At 36.3% G+C, this 22,082-nt stretch overlaps 1 protein-coding gene across 1 annotated transcript in view; it reads left to right on the top strand.

The window, feature by feature from the left end:
- Positions 1-212: 212 nt before the first annotated feature.
- Positions 213-22,082, top strand: part of SLC38A11 (solute carrier family 38 member 11) — a 51,127-nt gene continuing 29,257 nt past the window's right edge. The window contains exons 1-7 of the mRNA XM_082630983.1: positions 213-407; positions 896-1,013; positions 2,779-2,853; positions 8,995-9,129; positions 10,009-10,074; positions 13,526-13,632; positions 15,626-15,705. Of these exons, the coding sequence (XP_082487109.1) occupies positions 369-407; positions 896-1,013; positions 2,779-2,853; positions 8,995-9,129; positions 10,009-10,074; positions 13,526-13,632; positions 15,626-15,705 (620 nt within the window). The 5' untranslated portion in view covers positions 213-368. The remainder of the gene's footprint in view (positions 408-895; positions 1,014-2,778; positions 2,854-8,994; positions 9,130-10,008; positions 10,075-13,525; positions 13,633-15,625; positions 15,706-22,082) is intronic.

Genomic DNA, 22,082 nt, shown 5'->3' with positions numbered 1-22,082 from the left:
GAGGGGAGAGAGGCCGCAGCTGAAGGTTTAAAAAAAAAAAAAAAAAAGGCGAGGTGCGGGGAAAGAGGGCTGCCCGAATCAGAAACACCCTGTAGCGTCTCCGCCTCAGGAGGAAGGCGTATTTCGCAACCTCCGAGGGAAATCTCCTCGGCCGCGGCGTCCAAGTGAGCTGAGGCGGCAGCCCGCGCAGCCCGCGCAGCCCGCGCAGCCCGCGCAGGAGGTGGGCCCGAGGGCGCCCGGGAAGCCTTTCAACCCAACTCGCCCGCCGCGCGCTGACCCCGGGCTTGGAGGTCGCGGAGGAGGCTGTTCCGGCGAGTCGAGTACCCGCGCCCGCGAACATTCCACCTGCCCAGGACCCGGGTGCAGCCATGGGCTACCAGGGGCAGCGGCCCGTCATCCCACCACAGGTAACGAGACTGGGGCTGGTTCTGAAGGCAGGTCATTCGTTCGTTCACCCTGCAACAGCGTTTAGCTACCTTCACCCGGCGTCTTGATGTAGCACCACAGAAAGTTCTCCAGGAGAAAAAAGAAATTTTGCCTTGATCTTTTTTTTTTTTCATAGCGGGCACTTTTCAATGTAACCCCTTTAATTTCACAAAAATCACATCCTTTGCTCCCTAAGAGATCCTAAAGTACTAGGATTTCACGCAGTAGTCCACGAACTTGGTGCAGCTGTAATCAGGACATTTTAGGATGGAGTTTGTTCACAAGCTCTGTTTGAATTACTAGATATTGTTGTTACTCTATTATCCTAATTTTCTTATCGTTATTGGCATTACTTATTATTATTACTAATATCATGTTAGTCTCCTAAATTGCATATTTGTCTTACAATTTTCTGAATTTTTGAGCTAGTTAAATATTTTTTTAATTGCACTTTTATATACTAAAATAGAGCCATCTAGATGACAGAGAAACCCTCGTTTCTGAACATAAGCACAAAGGGAAAACTTGTCGTCAGTCTGCTGCTGTTTTTAATGTTGTCAACTCGATTATAGGATCTGGTATAATAGGTAAGTTTTTTTTTTTTTAATTTTCAGTGAAAAGGCCAAATTTAAGACACTTATTATGTTGCTAGTATTAATAGGTTAATTTTAAAGGAAAAAATCTTAAATGATAAAATTGGTAATTGTATTTTCATAAAAGTCTTCCTTTTTTTCCAATGTAACAATGTGCACACATCGGTCTCTCTTATACTAAAAATGGGGTGGTGATTCACACTCTTTCCACATTTGAGAGCATCCTCCATGTGTGATAGATTAAGGTGGAGCTGCAGATGGGAGATTGCTGAATTTTTTTTTCATAGGCTGCATGGTCAAGTGATAATGTTACCTAATTTACTTTTTTCCCTGTTCCTGGAGTGGCCAACCGTTACTTGAATCACCTTTCTATAACCTTCTATAGGTGTAGAACTTCCAGATACTTGCAAGTATTGGAGATACAAAAGTTTAATGTGAAAACATAACAATCGTGAAGAATCAAATCCACGTAATATTTCCTTACCCATTTATAGAGTGTTAAATTTTAAAGTACAAACTTATTATGATATATCAATTGTAAATATAATTTAATCAATAAATAGAAATGGTTTTTTAAATGATTTTTTAAAACAAAGGAGCCAAATAATCAGAAGTGAAAGAAATGAGCCTCTCGTATTTTCCCAATTTGAAGCAAAGGAGAAGTTCTGAAAAAATTAAGTGTGTTGCATTATAATAATAAAGGCAGTTATTTTTTCAGCGCTTTTGTTATTTGAAACATCCAATTTAAGAAAAAGCAAGGACAAAACAAAATCCTCATTGAGAGGATTTCTCATTGAGAAATATTCTCATTGAGAATATTACTTTTTCCTGTAAAGTTATGACATTTTAGTCTCAGTCATCTGGATTGAGTTACTTTTCTTAACTTTCACAAGTTGATGTATTTCTTGATTTTACTTTCCATATACAGACAATTTTTTTTTCAAATGGTAAATAAACTGTAGGAACCTGAGGCAAAGTAGTAACAAGTAGGCGTAAAGACTTTTTTGAAATTCAGCCTCCATGTACCATAGAGGTGTAGGCCGAATTCCAGAGTTAATTCCTGATATGAACACTTTAAGCTGATTCATGTCAACTTAAAAAGTACTTCTTAATTAGGCTCAGCAGATTTTTGAAAGGGGAGAGTTTTCAGAGAATAAATATTCTGGGTGGAATTATTTTAAGTACATTTTATTTTAAATGTTTCATTGTCCATAATCTAAAATTGCCCATTTCCAGAAAAGATTCATAAGAAATAACATTACATACTCCTTTCAGCTTTATAAAAAATATTTTTGCCTTCTCATTTTCCTACAGAGTTGCCCATCTTGACCCCAGGGTTGGTCTTTCCTCATATCTCATAGCCCTTCTATCCTCTTGTTATCATCTCTGCTTTCCTGGCCAGCACATAAGGAGAGCTCTGGGTCATTACTCTCCACATATTCTGGGTCATATGTCCCCCTCACCCTGAAGGGAACATTATTTGTGTGAACTGTCATCTGTTTTTCATTTGATGCTTTCTTATTCTTATTTTTCCACCTCATAAACTTGCTCACTTGACATGCCCTTAACTTACAACATTTTATTCTGAAATAGGTGTTAATATGCTAACATTTAATTTTAGTATTCATATACACTGTTTACAACTATGTCATATAAATATGTCAATTTACTTAGCCTATTATATACAGAAATTGGGGGAAAACTTCTGTTTCCATATGTTTTATTACTGTGATGGGTGGACATTTTATGTTTTTTCCAGGATTGCCTTATTCAATGAAGCAAGCTGGCTTTCCTCTCGGAATATTGCTTTTATTCTGGGTTTCATATGTTACAGGTAAACTGCTATGTAATTGCTTATTCCTGCAACTTAAATTGTGCAATGACTGTTTTACACAAACACACACACACGCCCTGTAATTGAATTTCCTAATTAAAAAGTGCATCAAATAATCCTAAAGAATTTAAACATTTGTGTCTGAGGAGATTTACTTTCCTTGCTAATCCTCTGAACAGATTAGAAAAGCATTATATATTACCAAGCCTAAATCCTTTTCATGTGCCTTTTCACTTTATGCCAAACGTGGTAGATAGAGGAGTCACTTTAAAGACTGATTAAGGCCAAGACCGTACTCTGAAAATGCAGACATCAGGGATTCCTTTCCCACAAAAACCTCGGGCAGGTGCACACAGATGAACAACCTTTTTGAGCTCTGTTTGTGCAGGTGGCACCAAGAGCCCCGGTGCTCAACCAGCAGGGGTCCCCACACCCTCCCCACCTCACCCTGCCTGCCCAGCCTCCTGCCTGCCACTGTCTTCAAGGGCAGCAATAAGGTGCTTCTGTATCGCTTCTTCTGTTCTGCTTCCTGCTTTCCGTGTAACATGTTCATTCACACCCATTCCCCCGTCTAAGTGCAGGCTTTACAACTCCTAATCATCTTCTCTTCCTGTTGTTCTCACCCCTGCCCCGTCGCCCCCCCCCCCAGTTCACCTCAAGGCAAACACAAGGTCTTTCCTCTACCTTAGTATCACTGTGGAAGAGGCAGCAATCACAGACACCCACTGCAGTGGTTGCTGCTAGGGGGCTGCTATGTGTGATCACCCAGATGCCCTTTACCAAGTAGTACAAAACACCTCAGCTGTCCCCTGCTCCAGAGTGGCGACCTGGGCCTTAACAGTATCACCTTCCTGTAAGGTTATGAACCCCAGCCACCATTTCCCCAAAGACTGACTAACGGGAAACCCAGAGCTGTCCTCCTTGCCTCTGGGAGGGACCAATGTGCAGGGCAGTTGGAGCTCCAGAGCGCCACCACTGCAGGGCTTGGGTTGCAGCTGCTCTCCCCCAGATAGAGTCCTCGTGAGCTGTTCCCCTGCCCTATCTTTTCACTCCCTGTCTCCTAAGAGCACTCCCTCAAATCTCTTGCCCAAGAATCTCTGTCTCAGCTCTACTTCTAGAGACTCTGACTAAGATGCCATCCCTCATAAAATCTCAGGCTTCCAAAACCAGCCTGTAACTCAGCTGTTTTTCCTCAGGCTGAGGAAGAAAGTAAAGCATGCAGCAGATATCAGAGTCAGAGCTGCAGAGGCCCTCAACTCCCTTCCTCCCTGCTTTCTTCTCAACACCCACCACTCCCTAAACCTAAGATGCTTTTAGCTTCTACAGCTCTTAATTTGTAGCTTAAGACCCATAATTTAGTAATGTGGAATCTGTGACTTTGTGCTTATTCAGAGTTGTTGGTGTTTAAAAAGTGTATTTTATTTATGAGCACATTTATCACACTCAAAAACCCTATTCAAGGATTTACCCTTGTCGTTTTTAATTTCCTGTCTTCCAGTCAATCAGTACTGACAAATAATTAATTTCCTCCCAGGCATAATAACCATGGCTTGTTTAAGTGCGTTATGAACATGTACACACATTGTAAACCAGTAGACAGAAAGCATTTAAAAATATATATCACCTAAGGATTCAATCAATAATTGAGGAGAATGAATAGTTTCTTAAAGCCAAGTCACGTTATACATACATAGATCATAATGTGAATAACTCTCTCTTGCTATACGTAAACCTACAGCAATGTCTGTGAGCAGTCCTTTGCAAAGTCATATGTTGCAACTAATCAGCAGAAATTAGTTACTCAGTAATTTGGCTGCATGATGAAAATCCTTAAATAATTTTGATAAATTAAGGATGACCACACAGACACAAAAAATAATTATAGACTGTGATTCATTTTGTTCCTTAATTAGGATTTTAAGAGCAAAATCTACAAGTAGGGTTATAATATTGAATTGTTCTTTAAATTGACACTGTAATTATACAGTTGTTTGTCTCTACAATTATTCTTTTGTCTTTTTAAGGCCTTTGTCTTTTTAATGAGTTATGTCCAGTTCAACAAGTAGTGTTTCTAAGTTCTGTTTTCATGTTTGTGAAATGTTGGAGAACAAGAAAGAATTGTAAATATTTACAACAAATGATTTTATTTTAATTTACTTTAAGGTTCTCATATTTGTTGATTAGAGTAAAATAATTTTTATTGTCCAAGTATACATAATGATGTAAAAGAAAATTTTCCTGTTAAATAACGTACACTCATTCATGGATTATCTAAAATTTTCATACAGTACATTTAAAAGGAGATCAAAATGTTATAGTGATATTTGAGATTCCTAAAATTTTTGAGAGCTTTATCTATAGCCCGTATAGCATTTGTTATTGACTAAATTCTTAGCAAATTGTTACTTTTAAGTAGTACATTTTTAACTGTTGTACAATTCAGCAGTCTCATCCCAAGCATACAGTTCTTCACCAAAACTTTACAACATCTGTGAAATTGGTTACCCCCTGTTACTCCAGTCCTCACTGATTCTCTTCCTTGGCCAATAAGTTGCTATTTAGTTTTCCTGCCTTTAGCATCTGTCTCTTGCTTTCTGATCCGTCCTCCATATTACTGCAAAAGTTATCTTCATGAAACCTCAGCCTGATCTGATATTCCCCCAGTCAAAACGTTCCAAGACTCTATAATGACAACAGAAAAAAAATTATTGCATTTAAATTCTTTCATGGTTCGGCCACAGTCTGCATTTCTGGTCTTATCTCCCACTAATATGACCTCTCTTTCACCCTGTCACTGACACTGCCCTGCTTGGGACTTATGTTTTAGCCATTCTGGACTATTCCATTACCCACATATAGAATATACCTTCACACTGACTTCCCATGGATAGTCCCCCTGCTTGACATTTTTTTTTTCTTCTCTACCTGGTGAAATCCTGTTTATCCTTCAAGGCACTACTCAACTCTTTTGTGAAGCTTTTCCTAGTTTTAAACAAAGGATGTAGGATGAATTACTATGTCATTTGTGCTTGCAGAATATTTTAAAATATATTTATTAAGTCATTTATCGCATTACATTTGAATCAGATATATAGACACCTAGCAATCCTGCTTTATTGATCACTGATTCATTCAACAGATATTTACTGACACTGCTGCCATTATAACAGTGATAGCTATAGCAATTATAGCATTATTCCTGCCCACATGAAGCTCACAATGTAGTATGTTAGGCAGAAAAAAAACACACATAATTATAATACTTCATGAAAAATACCATAATACAAATATGTGCATGACAATAGGGATACTGGCATTTAACCCAGCCTTAAAGGAGCAGACATGTTTTGGGGAGGAAAAGACAGCTTCACTGACTGTTTATGAAAAAATGTGAGTGAGCAAAGAAAATGGAAGGGTACTCTAAGCAGATGGTAATGTGGAAGTGCAAAAGAGAACTATGTAAGTGATTCAGCCTGGCTAAAGTATAGGGTTGATGTTGGTAAGTGGAAAGAGGTGAAGTTAGAGAGGTTTGCAGAGACCTTTATGAAGGCTCCCATGTAATGATAATCATTACCATTTCCTGAAGACTGGGTAGATGCTAAGCATAATGCAGCCACTATACTTAATCCTTCTGACTCCATAAAGTAGGTAGTCATGTTCTACTTTTTATGGAGGAGGAAATTGAGACCAGTAGGTTAACATGATTTGCCCAAGGTCTGCAGTTACTGGCAACAGAGTTGAGATTTTGGTTAAATGCATGGATTCTGGGGCTAGACTACCAGGGTCTGAGTCCTGTCTCTCCTTTACTCTGTGAAATTTAGCCATTTACTTAAGCTTCTGTGCCTCACTTTTCTCATCCATCAAATGGAGGATCATAATGGCACCTACTTAGGGCTGTTGTGATGATTAAACATGTTAATATATATAAAGCATTTAGAAAAAGGTCTGGCAGACAAAGTGGTGTGAAGTATTTGCTAGTGTTTTTGTGGTTGTTATCATCGTTACCATCATTATCATCAGACTCCAAATACAATGTTTTTCCACCACAACACGCAGCCTATAGAAGATAACTAAAAATAGCACGAATTCTCATTTATTTAGCCTCCATAGCATGCCAGGCATTGTGGTAGGCATTTAAACATCATCATCCTCATAGACTTTTCAAGGTTGGGGTATTGCCTTACTTTACAGATGAAACTCAGAGTCCTTCATCCCAGATCCCACAGCTAATAAACAGTTTTTTTCTGAAAAAAAATATGAAAAAGTGTTGTTTTTTTATCCAAAGGCATCAAAGGATTCCCCTGGAGGATATTAAGCAGAAAACACGGTCAGATTTATGCTGTGGTCAGATTCATCTGGTAGAGGGGGGAGGTCAAGAAAGTCTTAGTTGGGAGGGGATGGTGGATGAGAGAACTAATAGGAGTTTTTGCAGTAATCCGAGCAAGAAATGATAAAGTCCCAAGCCCTAGAATAAAACAGGTTAGAGACTAGAAGTGAGGAGATATAGTTGAATAATATATGATGCAGTAGTTAATGGACTTAGTGACCAAAGGAAAATAGAAGGTGATGGATAATGAGACGTCTAGTGTGATTCTCAAGTTTCTCTTGATATTATTCACAGTTTGGAGAAATATGAATGCAGAAGCAGGTTCCAGAACAAATATATAAATTATAATTTGGACATCTAAAATCAAGATGCCTATGAGGTCTTCAAGGTAAAATGTTTATTAGGCAGCTAGATATAGAAATCTGGAGTTTTGGAAGAATCTGGGCTGGAGGTACAAATTTGGGAGTTACTAACATCTTTATGAAAATTGAAAGCATGACCATGAATAGGATCACATTAGGACATCTTGAAGAGTAAGGAAAAAGCCCAAGAATCCAAGGTTTGAAGAGAGTTAAAGAAACGTGAAAAACTAAATGGCCCAAAAGATAAGAGGAAATCCAAGAGAAAGTGATGTCAGAAAGGCCAAGGGAGGATGGTTGAGAAACAAGGGAATGGTAAACAGGGATAAAATGCTACTGAAAAAGCAAATATGATTAATATTTAGGAGATCAATTGGATTTATCAACTTGGAGCTCATTGATGAACTTGTTAAAAGAAGTTTCAATGAACTGGGGGTGGGGAATCAAGGTGGAAACAACATTGCAATGATTTGTATTTTCTTCTTTGTATTCTAGTACATTTCCAAATAACTAGATAAAAAGTTCACCTGTGATGGAAGCATGAGCAAGAAAAAAGAAAAAGCAAAAATCACACCCTCTGTGTAGCTGTGTACCCAATACAACTGCAGTGTCATTCACTAGGTGTTCAAAAAACATTGGGTTAAATGAAAGAGACTTTTAATTATATATTTTCTGTATATTTTTGTCTTCAATTTCAACACTAAAAGTAGAACTTGGGAATTCTCTGGCATTCCAGTGGTTAGGACTCCGAGCTCTTACTGCCAAGGGCACGGTTCAATCCCTGGTCAGGGTACTAAGATCCCACAAGCCACACGATGTGGCCAAATAAATAAATAAGTAAACAAAAAGAAAATTGGCCATCTCTGTTTTTTTTCAAAAAAAGTGGAACTTAAATCTCTAAAATGTAAATTTCACAAAAAAATTCTTAGAGTGCTCTCTTAACTATAATAATAATATAGTAAAGTAAACCATAATAACTACAAAGTTACTAGTTGTACTTTGTTATAAAACAAATGATCTGATTCTCCTAAATCTATTTTTTGTTCTGAATGTTTCCAGCACGTTTTATTCTCAGTCTTCACACATTGAATGCCTATGAGATATTGGATTACCTACATTCTGTTGCTTGGACAATTGAGCCACATCCTGTTAATAGTCATCACACTGGTTAGGTTAAGAAAGTAAAATGGAAAACTGAAGCTTTAACTCTAGTCTGCATACCCTCATTTGTCCAGTTCATTGCATGGATATATGAAGTCTATTTGCATCTCGATTGAAAAATATATAACTGGAAACAGTACAGTTTTATGAAAAGAAAGTAAGACTTGCCATGCTAATTTACTGTAGCATTAAACTCTTCTTTAAAGTTCTTTTTTTCTTTAAGTCAAAACACTAAAAAAAAAAAATTGTATTAAATGTAATCTGACATTTGTTTAATGGTTATTTTTACCACAGACTTTTCCCTTGTTTTATTGATAAAAGGAGGGGCCCTCTCTGGGACAGACACTTACCAGTCTTTGGTCAATAAAACTTTTGGCTTTCCAGGATATCTCCTACTCTCTGTTCTACAGTTTTTGTATCCTTTCATAGGTAAGGATGAATGTGAAATTGAATATTGTAAATATTTTCATAAATGGCCATTTCTGAATAAAATAGTTTTAAAGTCATTAAAGAATACTAGTAATTGAAATATTTTCCACATTAAGTGTTTATCTTTAGCCATTTTTCCCTTGTTTTCTGTTCCTTTTGGTCAGTTTTCTGAGTATTTCATTGAAATAAAGTGAGCGTGATTCTGAGTTAATGCTTGTGATTCCCTAGTTTGATGAAAAATAGAATGATAGATTTCTTCTAAGGCTAAAATTTTTTTGAAAACCTAAGGATTTGTGGAAGTCATATCCAAGGCCAACATGCTATTTAACGTTTGCACCCAGCACTTCTTAAATAAGCAAAATGTTAACGTTCATCAGTGGCCAAATTGACTTCATTTTCAAAATAAGTAATACAGAAGCTATTGTTCAAACTAGTTTCTTATGTCTCTACAGAAAGCTAAGAATATATTTCTCCAAAATCTTACTTTTTCAAATAAGGTGATATTTTGGAGCCTTGACAGTTTTCTATTATTGTTCCTCACTTTGAGCAAAATATGTGTTCCTAAAGAGTATTTGGAAACTGAACTTTAATAACAAAACAAATTGCATTTTAAATGACTACCAAAACTCACTATTATTTAAAGATGTTCTGGAAAGAATCAATTTGTGAAGTGAAAATCTTTTTGTAATACAAACTGATATTCTCCCACAAATCTGCTGTCTAGTTATTTTTAAAGTTGTACATATTTGTAATCACAATATATATTTGAAAGTAGACTATGCCAGTATTTGGGAAGTGATAACTGATTACTTTCAAAATATTCAAGATGAAATATGTGATGTCTTGTTGGTGACTGTATTGTTTTAATTATGTGTTTAGCTATGATAAGTTACAACATAATAACTGGAGATACTTTGAGCAAAGTTTTCCAAAGAATCCCTGGAGGTAAGTCAGTCTATTTATTTTATATAGTTTTTCATAGTTAATGTGATTCATAATAATTTAAAAATAAAATATTTGCAAGTGGAGGAATTGGATGACTTCAAATATCCAGTAATATTCATGATCCAATCTGATCCTAAAGTATTAATCTCCTTTTATATATAGTTTAGTTCTAATTTAGCTGTTTAAAAATTATTATTTATATAATTAAAATACTTTATATTTTAAATATCTTATGTATCACTAACTCTCTGTAGTATCATTTTTCATGTAGTGTTTATGCTACATCATTTCTTAAATAAGCAAGCTAATCTTTGTCCCCATTATTTGTATTAAGGTATAATTTAATATAGTAAAATTAACCCTTTTAAATGTATAGTCCTATGAGTTTTGACACATGCATATAGTCATATAACCACAGCCACAGTCAAAATACAGAACCATTCCATTATCCCCCCAGATTTTCCTCATTCCCCTTTGTAGTCAAACTTTCTCTCATCTCCAGCCTTAGAGAACCACTGATCTGATTTCTCTTCCTACTTTTGCTTTTCCCAGAATGTTAAATAAATGGCATCTTATAGGAGCTAGCCTTTTGGGTCTGGCCTCTTTCACTTAGTATAGTACATTTGAGATTCTCCATGTTTTGGGGTTTATTAGTAACGTGTTCTTTTTTTTAATTGCTGAGGATTATTTCATTATATGGATATAAACATTTTATCTATCATCCAGTTGAGGGACATTCGGGTTGTTGCCTGTTTGGCTTGATTCTGAAAAAGCTGCTGTGAACATTTTAAGCAGACCTTTTCAGCATGTGCCACAACGCCACTCCCTGTTCATCCTTTCACCATATCATGGCTATTTGAATAATTCAGAGATCTTGAGTCTTTTTGCTTTGAAGAGTTCCTCGTCCAAGCCACATAATCCCCATTTCATAGTCACCTAACTTTATAGTTGTTATTATCCTTCAAATTGATACAAAAACCCCTTTTCTCTTAGTGTGTGGATCGCCCATCCTAGAAACATGCCAACAAAATAAAACAAAATGTAAAACTGGAAATTGTGCCTATTCCTCTCACAGGGTTTAGTGGAAACTGAAACCAGGGAGATTTGAGCATCAAATCACTGGCCCACTACTTGCTAGCTGTGTGACCTTGAGAAGGTTAATGCCCTAGCTGAGTTCTAGCCCCTCATCTCTAAATTATGAACTAGAGTATCACCTGCTTCATAGAATTATGGTGTGAAACGAGAGACAACGCAGACAGTGCCTAGCATATAGGAGGTGTACCCAGCACTGTTAGCTCTTATCTGTAGGTGCTGTCGTAGCCCCCAACCTCCAAATCCTGTTTTCATAAACTGAGATTAGGTGAGTGGATAGAATGTTAAGGAAAATGAGAAGAATATAATACCATATATACAATATGATCTAAATTATGTAAATTTTCTATTTCCATAAATAAGGAAAAAAAAACATATATTCACATATAAACTGTGGTTATCTTTTAATTGTGAGATTCATGGGAATTTTTTGTTTCCTTTGCTATTTTTTCAGTTTTTCAAAGGAGCATTATTAATTTAGAAAAAAATCTTTCTTTTTTCTTATTTAAGAAGTAATACATATGTATGAGGAAAATGTTAGAAAACATAGCATAGTCTCTTTCTCTTGGGACAACCAAGTAGGCATAATCCTACCAACACTTGCTTCCTTCTTTCCTTTTCTCCTTCCTTTTCAATCTATACTTCCAGAATTTTAAGGATACATGTAACTTCAGACATCCGTATAAATAAGATAACACTATATTAGTAGAGCAAACAGTTTGAAAGGGTAAATAGACCAGATATACAAATAATTTAATTCATATTATGTTCACCAAAAATATGTAAATAGTTGAGTTCAAGGGTTTTGGAACTTGACTTTCCTGTTTTATTGTTTTGACTCACAACGTTATGATGATTGTTTAGTTATGACTGAGTTAAACAAAAACCCACGATTAATATTTCCATTCTGGTATATACGTGTGTGTGTTTGTGTGTGTGTGTATAACTTATGCCATTTTGAAATTCCCACCTTGGAACTTCCTTGTACGTTAGTTTATTAGCCATATAAGAAAACTAGTCTTACTTTTCAGAGTAATAGCTCTCTTTTTTGTTTTTGTTTTTTTGTTTTTTTTTACCTCATTCACTTACTTATTTGACAGACTTGGCTTCTACAGATTTTAGATTTTGCAGAAATTAATGCACAAAGACTTGGTACCACTGAGGACATTTCAAAAGTATAATCATATGATCTCTGAAGGAATTCAATATGAGCTAAAAATTTAAACAATAGTGTCTTCATTGGAATAGATACATAGCTCCTAAAGTGAATACTGTGATTAGCACAGCTTTAAATATATATATATATATATATATATATATATATATAAATCCTTGTAAGTATGTTTTATTTTATGTTTACAAATTTGGTTTGTATTTGATCACACACACACAAACACACACACACACACACACACACATTCTATTATTTCCTTGTTTTGATAGCCAAGAGTCTGCAGTGAATACCAGGTTTCAGCAGCTTCCCTATGACATCTTCCCTATCCAAAAAGTTGCTTTGTCTGTTTTCCTTCAGGGAAATCACTTCTTTCTCAATAGAAGGGTAAAAATATAGTGAATATTTTTATCAAAACCTTGAGGTTTGAAATTTTAAGTTGTACTGATCAAGTCTCTCTGGAATACAGAAGTTAGGGGAAAAAAGCCACAGAACATACCATGTCCCCATGTTGCTTACTTTATGAATGAAGGGTTTTGCCATTAGAGGGTTTGGGACAAGGAGTGACATAATGTCTTTAGCTTTTGGAAAGGATCTCTGTAGTTTCTAGGTTAAAAATATACACCAAGGGGGCTTCCCTGGTGGGGCAGTTGTTGAGAGTCTGCCTGCCGATGCAGGGGACACGGGTTCGTGCCCCGGTCCGGGAAGATCCCACATGCCGCGGAGGCGGCTGGGCCCGTGAGCCATGGCTGCTAAGCATGTGCGTCCAGAGCCTGTGCTCCACAACAGGAGAGGCCACAACAGAGAGAGGCCCACGTATGGCAAAAAAAATATATATATATATATATATCTATCTATCTATCTATCTATATATATATATATATATATATATATACACACTAAGGGGACAAAGGAAGGAAGAAGAAGCAGGAAAACTGATGCAGAGGCTACTAAAATAATATGAATGCAAAATATTATAATTTGAATTATAGGTTCATCCTCAAGTTATTTTGTATTTACATTTTTTGTGGATTATTTCTGTTTTTACGTTTCTATGGAATTTATTTATTCAAAATTGTCATTTATGTAGCGCTTTGTATTAATTAAGTCATTTTTTAAATTAAATATTTGACTACTTGTGTCACTGGTGTTACTCATAAACACTTTATAATATTTATTGTGTTTTAGTTGATCCTGAAAACTTGCTTATTGGTCACCATTTCATTATTGTGCTTTCCACTGTTGCCTTTACTCTGCCTTTGTCCTTGTATCGAGATATAGCGAAACTTGGAAAGGTAATTTTTACATTTTAAATAGGCAAAGAAATGTACTTTGTTACCTGAATTAATTTTGTCAAACTACTATCTCTATGGCCAAGTTCTTGATTACAGTATTCATCTTTAGTTTCTTTTAGTTTACTTATAATTGTATTGGAGTAAACTATGTTTGATATTTTATCTTATTTGGGGGAACTGATGGTTAAATACTTGATGACTATGACATAAATAGGTCCTTCCTTTTCTTTTTTTAAGGTAGATACTCTGACACGGACAGCACACTTTAATTTTAGAAAATATAAAGAACTCTATTTAAACCAAGTCTATTTACTGAAAAATCTAGTCTATTTTCTATCATTCTTTGTAGATAGTCATTTAAACAATTTAAAATTATATTAACTTTAATGAAGTAAGAATGAATCACTTCATTGGCTTAAAATGTTTTTGTAAGTTACAACATCTATTGTGCCCATTTTTTATCCAGTGAATTTAAATGTCAATATTTGATTAATTGTTGAGAATTTGGCCAATATTTATGATTCTTATTGCTAAAGAGAAATGGTGATTTATTTCTAATGAAACCAACCAAGTATGTATTCAACTCACCACATATGCTTATCTGCATGCATTAGCCTTTATCTGGCTGCATTTTATTTCCTTACTCTCATGAAGTGTTTGTATTTTACCCAGAATATTATTGGTGTTGCATCCTCATTATGCCAAGCATTCTGATGAAAAAAAAATTTTTTTTAAGTTATTCATCTGTTTTTACATTCTATTTTGAAAAATCCAACAGTTAATTAATTTTACTTTTCACTGTGATGTTTCGTGTGTATCCACAGTGATGAAGCCCCTTCTTCCAGGTAGAGCTGAGAATGGGGATGATATTCCAGAGTTTTCTGACCATGCTCCTTCCTTCCATAGCAGGCATCCAGAAATAAACTAAAGTGTATTAAAAGGGACTTTTTTGGTGAATTTTCTGAAATGTCTGAACTGTTTTCCATTCCACATGCTCAATGTAGGCATAAATGCTTTCTTCTGAGAGCAAAAGGCAAGGCATTTATGAAAAGAAAACTAATATTCTATCATATTACTAATACTTGAACATTTTGACCCTAAGTGTCCCTTAAAAATGTCATATTGATGTATTTAAATAAATCTCCCATGAGCAAAGCAGAGTAGTTAGAAACACTGATCTGGAGTCAGGCTAAGCATCTGAGTTCCCCGTTGGCCACTTTCTAGCTATGTGACCGGATTCTTTTCCAATATCTGAGTGGATCAGAGGACTTATAATAGAACCTTCTCTCTAGTTAAAAACTAACAATCCAGGAAACAAGATTAATGACAATCAAATGAAATAAAAGCAATTTTATATTATCAGACAAAAATTTCTAAATTGTGCTTATCCATTTAAAAAATTAAGAGTAGAACACAGATTTAATGTTAAGAGTGCAACGGACACATATACACACAGACCAGTTTATATTGTAACCAGTTAAAATAGTGACAGAAGAGAGAGGAAGTAGCAGAGAAGACTCTAGAAACACAGACCAAAGGACAAAACCACAGAGGAAAACTAGACTTAATAGAGCTAGAAAGCAGCAAGGAAAAAGCAGAGGCATCCGAAAATGCGTGTGAGTGGGTGGGGGGACGTTGTGTAGGAAGGGGCAGGGTAGGATAACGACAGAAGCAAGAAGCAATTATAGATAGAAAAAAGCACAAGTCAACACTAAAATAAAACCTGAAGAAAAATGAAAACATAATTTCCCTTTATGAAATAGTCATATTTGGTACTTGTTCTATTTGGGGGGAAAAGAACTAAGACTATGATCTGATAAAAAATTTACCTGCCTTAGATTATCAATACCAATCTGTAAGAATAAACTACTAAAGAATTGTACTTTTAAAATTGTACATAAGTTTACTCAAGTAAAAAGCGAATCACCTAATATTTTCAATAAAATTGTCTCTATTCTAAACTGACCATATATGTTTACATTTTCTTTTTCAGATCTCTCTTATTTCTACAGTTTTAACAACTCTGATTCTTGGAATTGTAATGGCAAGGGTAGTTTCATTGGGTCCACACATGTAAGTTTTGTTGCTTCATTGGTTGATATTTGATTTATACCCATCATTCAGATGTTCATATGATATAAATGCAGAAACATAAAGTTATATGGTACCAGAAGCATCATTTATCTTCAGTATTTGACAAAATGAGAGAAAATGATTACATTTAAGTAGTAGCTGATGAGATTAAACTGAGTTTGCTTATTATTTTAATGGCCTGCCTAAAGAATTAAAATAAGGAAGGGATTTTGAATAGTGAGAAATAGGAACAAAGTAGAGAAGTGGTAGATGGCAGAAGGGGGAGAAATGGTACATGGTAGAAATTTCTGTATCTATCTCACAGATGGATTTGTTCTTAACAAAGTTTTCACCAGTCTAGGTTGAAATGACAAGAATAAAGAATATAGTGGATGTTTTTCTCTATTTAATGAATGTGGTCACCTTGAAAACCACCCTTTATTCTCTACTAAGATTATATTCTTTAATTGTGTTAAAATGCTTTGTCATTTGTGAACTAATAGTGATAGTTGGTAATGATATTTATTTGTTTTTTAGATTATTATTTGGCCAAATAAAATGTTGGGAACTTGGCATTGGTTCCACAAATTTTAAAAATGTTACTTATCCGTGAAATTCAAAGTAGAGAGTCTACTGATCTAAACCACACAGTTCTTATGCTTTGATTATAGAATAGATTTATCAGATAAGGACTGGGTAGTTTGTATCCACAGTCCCAAGAGAATGCCTTAATGAAACTAGCTTAAAATAGCTTTAAACACAAAATTGGGTTCCCACAATGCACAATAACTATTTGTTGAATAAATTAATAAATAATACATTATGGAGTTTCCATGACACCTCAAATATTTTCTTTATCCTACATAAGACAAATAAAATTAATTTAAGACAATCTCTAACATAGTGCAAGTAACATGCTGGGTCTTCAGTTGTTATCTGTGAGGAAAAAAAGAAACCTGGTGAATAGCTATAATTGATAATGCCAGCCCCAAGGTAACTTATTTTTTTCCTACTGAACATTGTTCTGCAAAATCACTTCATCTTCCACTATATATGACTTATGTCAGGCTTCTTAATTGACCAGGAAAATACCAAAAATTATGCCTTAAACTTATTTGAAAGGAAGTATGAAATATCTAGACTAACTACATTTCATATGGTCTTTTCTTTAAAACAAAAACTTTTTTTAAGGATTTCAATAAAAGGAGATAGCATAAATATCTGTAATGTTTATATTAATGTTCTCTTCAAATAACGTAATCCCAGTTCATAGTTGTATTAGTCAGTTTGGCCTGCTGGAACAAAGTACTACAGACTGGGTGACATGAACAACAGATATTTATTTTCTCATAGTTCTGGAGGCTGGCAGCTTGGTTGGTTTCTGGTGAGGGATTTCTTCCTGACTTGCGGATGCCTGCCTTCCTGCTGTGTCCTCATGTGGCAGAGGGAGAGAGAGCAAGCTCTCTGGTGTCTCCTCTTAAAAAGACACTAATCCCATTAAGAGTGTCCTACCCTCATGACCTTTCTAAACCTAATTATCTCCCAAAGTCCTCATCCTCACATACCATCACGAATTTGGGTTAGGGCTTCAACATATGAATTTTGTGGGGAGCACAATTCAGTCCATAGTGATAGTGTTTTTGAAATGTACCTGGTTCACTTCAATATGGCCATTTATTCCTTCATCTAGTAAACACTTATTGAGTACCTATGGCTTCTAACTATTTTGCTGTGCAGCACTTGCTGCACATTGTTCACGATCAACTATGGATGAGGGATTTATTTTAAAAACAAAAAGAAAAAGAAATGACAATACAGTATTAGGAGTGCAAAATAGAAGCATAAATGAGGGGCAGTGTCAGCGCCGAAGAAGAGAGTTCTTGATAGTCTGAATTAAGGAAGGCTTCCTAGAGGAAGAGAAATATGATCTGGATGTTTAGAAAGAGGAATCTGAATTTTTCCAGATAGATAAGGGTGTAAAAGGCATTACAGGCCTGGGAAAGGTAAGCTTAAAAGCACAAAAGCACATATTAAATTCTACTAGATGTATTTAACATCTATAATATTGGTACTGTATTCGGCTCTGGTTTTCAAAAGCTGAATTCACAGCAACGAAAGGCTAATAAGTGTATCGAGCAAAATACAATAATAATTTTTGCTTAAAATTTTTACTTTTATAAGCCAGAACTATTTCAATTGAAGCCTTTATCACGTAGAGAATAAATCAAGTTATAATAAAAAGTGTTATAGATTTGGTAAATAGAATACTATGAGGGAATATTGAGGGAAAAAAAAGCAAGCAGCTAAAAGTTGGAAGTAAATAAATAAGCCATTAGTTGAGCCCAAGCAGAACAGTTTAAAGCAATGATTTTCAACTCTGGCTTCACATTAGAATTACCTGAGTAGCTTTAAAAAATGCTGATGCCAGGGCTTCCCTGGTGGCGCAGTGGTTGAGAGTCTGCCTGCTGAGGCAGGGGACACAGGTTCATGCCCCAGTCCGGGAAGATCCCACATGCCGCGGAGTGGCTGGGCCCGTGAGCCATGGCTGCTGAGCCTACGCGTCCGGAGCCTGTGCTCCGCAACGGGAGAGGCCACAACAGTGGAGGCCCACGTACTGCAAAAAAAAAAAAAAAATGCTGATGCCAGGGCCCTACTTGCAGAGATTCTAAAGGAATTGATGTAGGGGTCAGGCAACTGGATTTATTACTTAATGGTTTTGAGTTTGTGAACAAGGATCTAGAGCCTCTTGGTTTGAAGAGATTAAAATCATGAGTACACATTTTAACTGACACATTTCTAAAAATAGGCCAAAGATTTTGTTATTTTAGTTACTGTTGTGTCGTTATTTCTCATGATTCATCCTTCAGTTATTTTTTTCAGTGTCTTCTATATACAAAATGTGTGTGAGATACTATTGTGAACACAAAGAGAAAGTATCTCTACTCTGAGGGGTGCACAGTTTAGTGGGGAAGATAAGATGATACAAATGACTGTCATATAGGCAGTGTATCTTGATACAGAGGAAGGAGAAGCCACTTCCTGGTGGTGCTAAATGAGTTGATTTTTATGGCCAAGAGCTATTTATTTCTGTTATAAACAAAATGTGACCTGTATCTTTTTAACCTTCCTCTAGTGCTGATGATCATATTTTATCTGAGTCTTTGAAATTTTTCTAATAACAGGGATTATTTAGTTAACTCTTTCAATATTTAAATATTTAGGAAGTGTGTTTTTTAATACTGTGCTGCCTTTTATTTCTGTTTGAATACTACTGCAAACAACTTCTGTTTGTCCAGATTTACAATCAGGCTAATCAAACTCCATGTTTAGGGGCTGGCATAGTAGCTAGTCAGGCAGGCTTTCTCTGAAAATATGACAGCCACGAATGCTTATAATCCATAAAACATGAGAAATTCAATACTCCATGTGTGTTTTTCCTCATTTTTTTGTTCAGATGAATGATCAGAAACCTTGTACTTTTTCATAGGACTTTTAAAGTGGTATTTGAAAAAGATCTTTAAACCCAGTATCAGAAAAGAGGAAGGTCTGCAATGGCGACTGGTATTGACCTTGTTACTATGGAAACACCTTTGTAGTGGTTGTGTTTTAAAAATAAAACATACAATTCAATTTCCTTTTCCATAACTCATAGGGCCATAAACTCTTCTTTTTGATATGATTTCAAATATCTCACAGTCCAATGACTTTCATTTCTTTTTGGAAATAATGCTCAGTTTTATTGTGTTTTCTAACCTTTTGCTTTCTAAAAACTGAGGTGGCAAGGCAATCTAATTGCTTTCCAGAAAGTGTGCTAGTATCAAAATGCAATAACACGTTTCTCCCATTTTTTTCAAACTACAATCAGAGGCATTATCACTGTGAAAACCTTCATTCTGTGCCTCATTAATATTCAATTCTTTACATTCAGGATGGAAATGATAGCATGCAGTCCAAATTTATAACTAGTCTCCCTTCATATAACATCTCTTTTACAGCATTTTAATCAATAGTATAGTGTTCCAAACATAATTTCAAAAAATGTATCTACACTTTTAACAGGTATTTATGCATATAAAATGTGCCTTTTCCAAGGATCTCAGTACCTACTAGTTTTGATACCCCTTATTCATTCTAACCCTGAAATTCCACAATTATAGGTATATATAAAGAGGAACTAGAGGGGATTAAGGAAGGATCAGAAAAAAATGGGTAAAGACAAAGGAATAGTGCATATTTGAAAAGGGAATGATTAGTTCTGGCAAATACCAGCCACTGATTTTTTTTTTGATGATGCATAAATTATTGCCTTTTTTGTTGCAGATGACAACAGCCATAGAACCATAACTGGTTGAGGCAAGAGAGAATTTATTGACACACACAGCTATAAAGTTCAAGGCTGTTTCTGTTATTAGGTTTGGTTGGATTTCGGAGCTCAGTCAACAAAATCATAGTTTTTCTTTTTTTATCCTTTGGCTTCATATCCTATTTTGGATCTATTCAAGTCCAAGTCCAAGTCCATAAAAATAGAAAGAGCTTTCTCTTTTATTTTACCTCAAACCTCACTTCCAGTATTAGTTCTGATTGGCTCTAGTGAGGACCCATGGCGATCATGCCTTGTATTGAATTGCTTATGTTTATGTTACATGCCTACCTTTGAAGCTAAAGATGGGATCAGCTCAACTAAAGCACATAGACTCTGAGCAGAGGAAAAGGTATCCCAAAGGAAATCAAGGCAATGATGATGCCACAGGAAGAGGGAGTAGACTTTGCGTGGTGTAAACTACAGATGTCCACTTGAGGTGACAGGAGGTTACTGGTGACCTTCAGGCATTTCAATCAAATGATATAGGTGGAAAGTAGCTTAGACAGAATTAAGATCTAAGTGAATTTGACCAAAAAAAAAAAAAACCAAACCCTTTTGTTTTTTAAGAGCCTCAATGAATGAAAATCTCAGGACAAAACAGTGGCTTAAGGCAGTAAGAAGTCTAAAAAATACCATTTTTACCATGGGAGATATGGAACATGTTATAGATCAAGGCAGAAGATGGAGTGAAAGTCCCCCAGGAGATCTTGAAAAGTTGGAATTCATGATATAGGGTGCTCCTTGGAGAGGACTGAAGTCATGAGATAATAAAAATGATCTTAGGACATTAAAAATGTCATACAAAAACAATCTCTGGCAAAGAAACTGTTCCTAAGGTTGCCTCCATGCTAACAAAATTTGCCCACTCATTTGCTAAAATACCATTTGACTCTGTTCTGTAGCACTGCTAGAGCTAGTGTAAGTTTTCCCAGACCAGTTGCTGACATGAAGCAACAAACAGAACCATCATGTGACTTGAGTCTGCGTGAAAATAGAAAAAAACAGCTGTAAGACAATATGTTCTCCGAGAAGATCAGTCCAGTCCCTGTGTTAGTGGAGCTGAAAGAGCAGCCTGGGTTGCTCAGTGTTAAGGACTCATCCCACTCATCATCAATTTTTTTTTTTTTTTGCGGTACGCGGGCCTCTCACTGTTGTGGCCTCTCCCGTTGCAGAGCACAGGTTCCGGACGCACAGGCTCAGTGGCCATGGCTCACGGGCCCAGCCACTCCGCGGCATGTGGGATCTTCCCGGACCGGGGCACGAACCCTTGTCCCCTGCATCGGCAGGCGGACTTTCAGCCACTGCGCCACCAGGGAAGCTCATCAATTATATTTTATAAATGGCTGCCTTAGTGAAATGTGCCACCTGTGTGTTATTTCCGATTAGAAGCCAGACTGGTCTGTGGTACAGATTAACAACCAAAGAGCAAAAATCGAGTCACCTGTTCTTTCAGCTAATAAGCATTTATTAAATGTCTGGCTTATGCCAGTCACTCTTCTAGGTATTGAGGCTGCCAAGATGAGGAAAGCACAGTCCATGACCTCAGATATTTATAGTTTGTGAATGGGGAAAATAGACAGTTAATCTCAATATAATATTTAATAGAGTTATGGCAAAATGCAATGGAAACAGGAAGGGCCTTTAGCACAACCTGGGCAGGCAGGTAATATTTCAAGATAAGACAGTATGTGATCTGCTGTTTTTAAAACAATGTACTGGGATTAGCTGGGTCAAAAAAGGAGAAGGGGGCTTCCCTGGTGGCGCAGTGATTGAGAGTCTGCCTGCCGATGCAGGGGACACGGGTTCATGCCCCGGTTAGGGAGGATCCCGCATGCCGCGGAGCGGCTGGGCCCGTGAGCCATGGCCGCTGAGCCTGCGCGTCTGGAGCCTATGCTCCGCAACGGGAGAGGACACAACAGTGAGAGGCCCGTGTACTGCAAAAAAAAAAAGGAGAGGAGGGAGGAGTGGGAAGCTACTGTTGGCAGAAATGAGTGAGGCCCAGAGGTGTGAGGTG

This window comes from Mesoplodon mirus, assembly GCF_964341445.2.
Source record: "Mesoplodon mirus genome assembly, chromosome: 8".
NCBI classification, from domain to species: Eukaryota; Metazoa; Chordata; class Mammalia; order Artiodactyla; family Ziphiidae; genus Mesoplodon; species Mesoplodon mirus.
This window is presented reverse-complemented; position numbering and strand designations above follow the sequence as displayed.